The sequence below is a fragment of the Gopherus evgoodei genome, chromosome 22 (genome assembly GCF_007399415.2).
Source record: "Gopherus evgoodei ecotype Sinaloan lineage chromosome 22, rGopEvg1_v1.p, whole genome shotgun sequence".
In the NCBI taxonomy this organism is placed as follows: Eukaryota; Metazoa; Chordata; order Testudines; family Testudinidae; genus Gopherus; species Gopherus evgoodei.
This window is the reverse complement of record NC_044343.1, coordinates 8270461-8274703: the sequence shown is the minus strand read 5'-3', so window position 1 is coordinate 8274703 and position 4243 is coordinate 8270461. Positions and strand designations below refer to the sequence as shown.

At 58.0% G+C, this 4243-nt stretch overlaps 1 protein-coding gene across 1 annotated transcript; it reads right to left on the bottom strand.

Moving 5' to 3' along the window:
* Positions 1-547: 547 nt before the first annotated feature.
* On the bottom strand, positions 548-952 carry LOC115638807 (perilipin-3-like). Its single transcript, XM_030540800.1, has one exon. The coding sequence runs from the start codon at positions 920-922 to the stop codon at positions 548-550; it is 375 nt and encodes a 124-aa protein (XP_030396660.1). The 5' UTR covers positions 923-952.
* Between the last annotated feature and the right edge of the window lie 3291 nt (positions 953-4243).

Below are 4243 nucleotides of genomic sequence, written 5' to 3'. Positions count from 1 at the left end.
GCACCGTGAGGACGGGAGATAAGTCGAAATAAGATAACGTTGACTTCAGCTACGATGTTCCCATAGCTGACGGTACGTATCTTACATCGACACCCCCCACCCCAGCGTAGACCGGGCCTAGGATGCTAGCTCTTAAAAGGCAGCGCTTCTCCTCTGCCTGAGAGCCAACTAGTTACCCTTCCACCTTCTTTGGTGAAATAACTGACCATAACTCATTCCAGGAGCGTTACCGCTTGGGAATATAACCGTGCCAAGGACAAACATGTACAGTAAGGGCACTGAAGAGAGAATCAGTTAGGTGTTCCCTTCATTGCAATGAACAGGAAGCCCGCTAACTGGCACCAGCTGTCTTGGCTTGGAAGAGATCTAGGATGCTTGGAAGACAAAGCCTTCCGTTTATTGGATATGGCTATTTAACTTGGGGGGTGTCACATTTGGGGTGTATCCCAAGAGGGCTAGAGTAAAACCAAAGCTCCTAGTAGAGGTTCAGGGTTAGGTCTCTGTCTGCTCAAAGGGTTTGGTAGGTCTGCCGGCGGAAGCTGACTAGCTAGTCATCTTTGCAGTCCTGTGGCTCGTAGTGTTTCAAGACTTTCAGTATATCTGGCTTCTCCTCTGTCTCCAGCAGCTCCCCTTCCAGGGAAACCAAGGATTCCACAAGCCACGTTACAGGAGGGTTCTGCAACAGAAAATCCATCACTTCATCCAAGGCCTCCCAAGCTTTGGCCACCTTCTCCCGGCTCTGGCTTAGGATGTTGCCGGACAAATCCTGGAAGGAGTTGGCCGAGGAGAAGTACCCGTGCAGCTCCGCCATGTTCTGATGCACTTCCTGCATCTTTTCCTGGAGACGTGTGGGGAGGCCTCTGACGTTGGATAAGAGGTTCAGGTACGTAACTTGCAGCTGCTGCGACAGGCTACGGGACATCGCCAAGGTCTTGGACTCCACCTGCCATGATACAGCAAAGGGAGAGTTAGTGACGTGAGGTTTGCCTGGACGCCGTGGTCACTGGCTTAGACCCTGTTTCTAGTGAAGATACCTCTAGCTGCGTGGAGTTTCTGTCCTTGCTGCTGCTGGCTTGGGAGTTGTGATCCGTGCTGCTGCAGGCTGGGGACCTGCTGTCCTTGCTGCCTCTTGGTTTGGTCTGGAGGCCCACTTCCTGCTTCTGGCTCCACTGTTCCCACATACTGTGCAGCTTCTCCTGGCTGCCAGGAAGCTGCTTCTCCTGCTGGATGTGTTCAATCTGCAGGGTGGAGAAAGCACCTTGGAGTCAGGCTGGGCACAGTGAGCTGACCGAGAGCAGAGAGGGAGGCTGGACGGGGAGAGGCGAGCGTCCCCAACCGAGCGAGCATCCCGAATAACAGCGATCTGGCGGAGCCCGAGGCCATGCGGCTCCCAGGCGGGACAGTCTGCAGGCCGAGGAGAGGGCCGGGCATGTTCTTACCAGGTTGATAGTCTGGTGGAGTTGAGAGAGGTTCTCGTGAGTGTTCTGCCGGGTCTGTCTCAACTTATTCAGGATCAGCATGAAGGCCCGGTTCCGCAGACTGGTAGACAGGGAGCCCAGCCGCACCAAGCAGCCCTTCCTGTGGTGTTCTGCTGTGGAGGTGTCCAGCCCCTCCATTGTGAGTGCAGCTGGAGAGAGAGAGAGGCGGACCCCACGCTGAGGAGGAGGCAGGAATTATGGTCCAGAGCCTCACAGGTATTTATGTACCTAAGCGCCATTGATCTCAATGGAAGTTTGGAGCCCAGATACTGCCTCTTGGAGGGTCTGGGCCTATGCAACTTCCCAGGAGGTAAATAGGAAGCCTCAGGAAACTTGTTTGAGTTCCTTGGGGAAGCAGGTCCAGAGACCACCTGCTGCAGGAGTGGCAGACACAAGGGGTGACTCCTAGTGCTGGTGGGGAGAGGGGACAATGGCAGGAGGGTGCTGAGATCTGGGAGACTCAGCCCTGTTATAGCACCCCCAAGAAGAGCGGCGCTTCGGGCAGCTTCTCACCTAGCTCTTTCTCCGTCAGGGGCAGATACCGATTCATCAGCTCTTCCGACTTGTCCAGTGCTCTGTCCACGCTGCGGAGGAAGAGCTGACCCACTCTAGAGTTCATGAGGCTGCGTAGGCTGCTGGTCATGCTACCCCCCAAGTGGCGATGGCTTGGATCGTTGGCCCAGGCCGCCTTGGGGCCACTGCTGGTCCCTGCGCCGTTTGCTCCGCTCGCCGCGCTGGCTGCTGCCGCCGTGGCCTCTGTCTCTTCGGAAGAGACCGGCTCTGTTGTGTCTGTCACCACCTGGAAGCAGGGGTAGCTGGGGTCAGGGAGCAAGACCTAGCGGTGACTCAGAGGAGGGAGAGGGCAGTGGGTCAGAAGAGCAAGTTCCCCCAGCTAATCCTGGGGAGACCTTCACACCAAGACACTAACAACCCTTCTGCCTAGGCAAGAGGGGCTCCCGCTGCTGCCCCCCATGTCTGAGATCCCCCGACTGCTTCCTTCCAAGCAGATCCTGGGCCTACGAGGAAGGAAGGGCCAATGGTTAGGGTGGGTTGAATTCCCTTCTCTGCCACTGACTGCCTGTGTGACCTTGGGCAAGTCACTTAGCCCGCCCGTGCCTCCGTATCCCATCTGTACAATGGGCTAACAGCCCTGCCTCGAGGTGGGGGTTGGACAGAGAGTGTGACGTGCTCAGATACCGGGGAAAAGGAGGCCACGTCAGTACCAGGCAGGCAGCTAGCGAGCGGCTCTTCGCAGTAGTCGGTGTTCTAGCATTGCCATGGCAATCAGCAACTGGCCGCCCCAACGGCGGCTCACCCCAATAGTTCCCCACGCCTGGGTTGGGTTTGTCTCTCAGTGGGAGATGCCCTTCCCGAGAAGGCTGCGGAGGTAGAGATAGTTACCTGCTGGCGTGGCTGTGGAGGGGCTGGCAGCTTCCCTTTATCCAGCCTGTTGCTGCTGGTCTCCTTGGCTGGCCCAGCTGTGGGGACAGACAGCAAGGTGGTTAAGAGCCATTGTGGAGCGCTGGGCAGACGCCGAGGGATCGGGCATAGGCTGCGGGGCGGCTGTGTCTGCGAAGATGGAGTGTGTGGCACCTGCTGTGCTTTAAATGCCGATCGATCCACATGGAGCCACTTGCCCTGAACTCCCCCCCCCCAGGCTCAGCGTGTGTCCCCTGCAGATGGGCCAGTGTCACCCTCCCCTTTCCGTTGTCACCTGTCTGGGCCTCAGAGAAGGGGAGTGAACTAGTGCTTGACTTCCTGAGGCAAGACAGGCTGCGTTCCAGCCCTGCCTCCGACACCCCAGCTTGTGATCTCTCTGCTGCATCCTAGGAAGCTCTCAAAGGGAGTGTGAATACCCTGCAAGCTCGGGAATTTCCTCTCCCCAAACAGCTGTTCCCCAGGGACTGGGACTGAGCCCCTATCCATGGCAGAGTGTGATAGGAAAACAGAGAGCACCTCCATCAGACCTGGGTCCAGCTCGCTGTCCTCGAGCCAGCATGCTAAGAACAGCTGCACAGCCGGACTAGCCGCCCCAAGGATGCTCCTAGGGTTGTAGCCGGGAGTGGGCCTGAGGCAGCTAGTCTGTGCTGCCGCTGGTGCAGCCCTGGCTCCGCTGCCATTTTTACTGTGCTGGTTCCAGCCGATCTCCCTGCTCTGGGAATGATGCTGCCACGCCCCAAGAAAGCCCCAATTTCTGGGAGCGCCCAGTGCAAGAATCCTTGACGGAAAGGATCAAAACCAGTCCAACTTCTCCCAGCGGCTGGAATCTCCAGCTTCACCCTCAGGTTCCCCTCCTACTCCCCAAGCTCCAGCCGCTGACCCACGACTCACTCACCCCATTCAGCTGCAGCCAGCTGGGCAGGAGAGACGGCTGCCGCGGCCCTGGGCCCTGCTTCTTTCTCTGCCAGCTTGCAGGTGAGTTCGGTGCTGGGGCAGGAGGCAGCAGGGGCCAGCTCGTAAACGGAGGTGACCAAGGGCATGCTGACCACCCTGTTCACTGCAAACTAAACCAAGGAAAATATCCATGGGGGACGGCAGGGGGAGGGAGTGTTAAGGAAAAAGGATTGACTTGCACCAGCTCCCATTCCAACCCCGGGGAACGGCTCTGGGCTTTCTGCCCCTGCTGGGAGTCCTGACTTTCTGAGCCAGGGCACTGCAGGGAGAGAGGGAAAGGTCCTTCCCGCTGCACTGTGTCTAGGTGTGGGAATGGGCTCTCCCTTCTCTAAGCGAGCGGGGTGCCTTGGGCAGCTGCCCATCCCCACGGT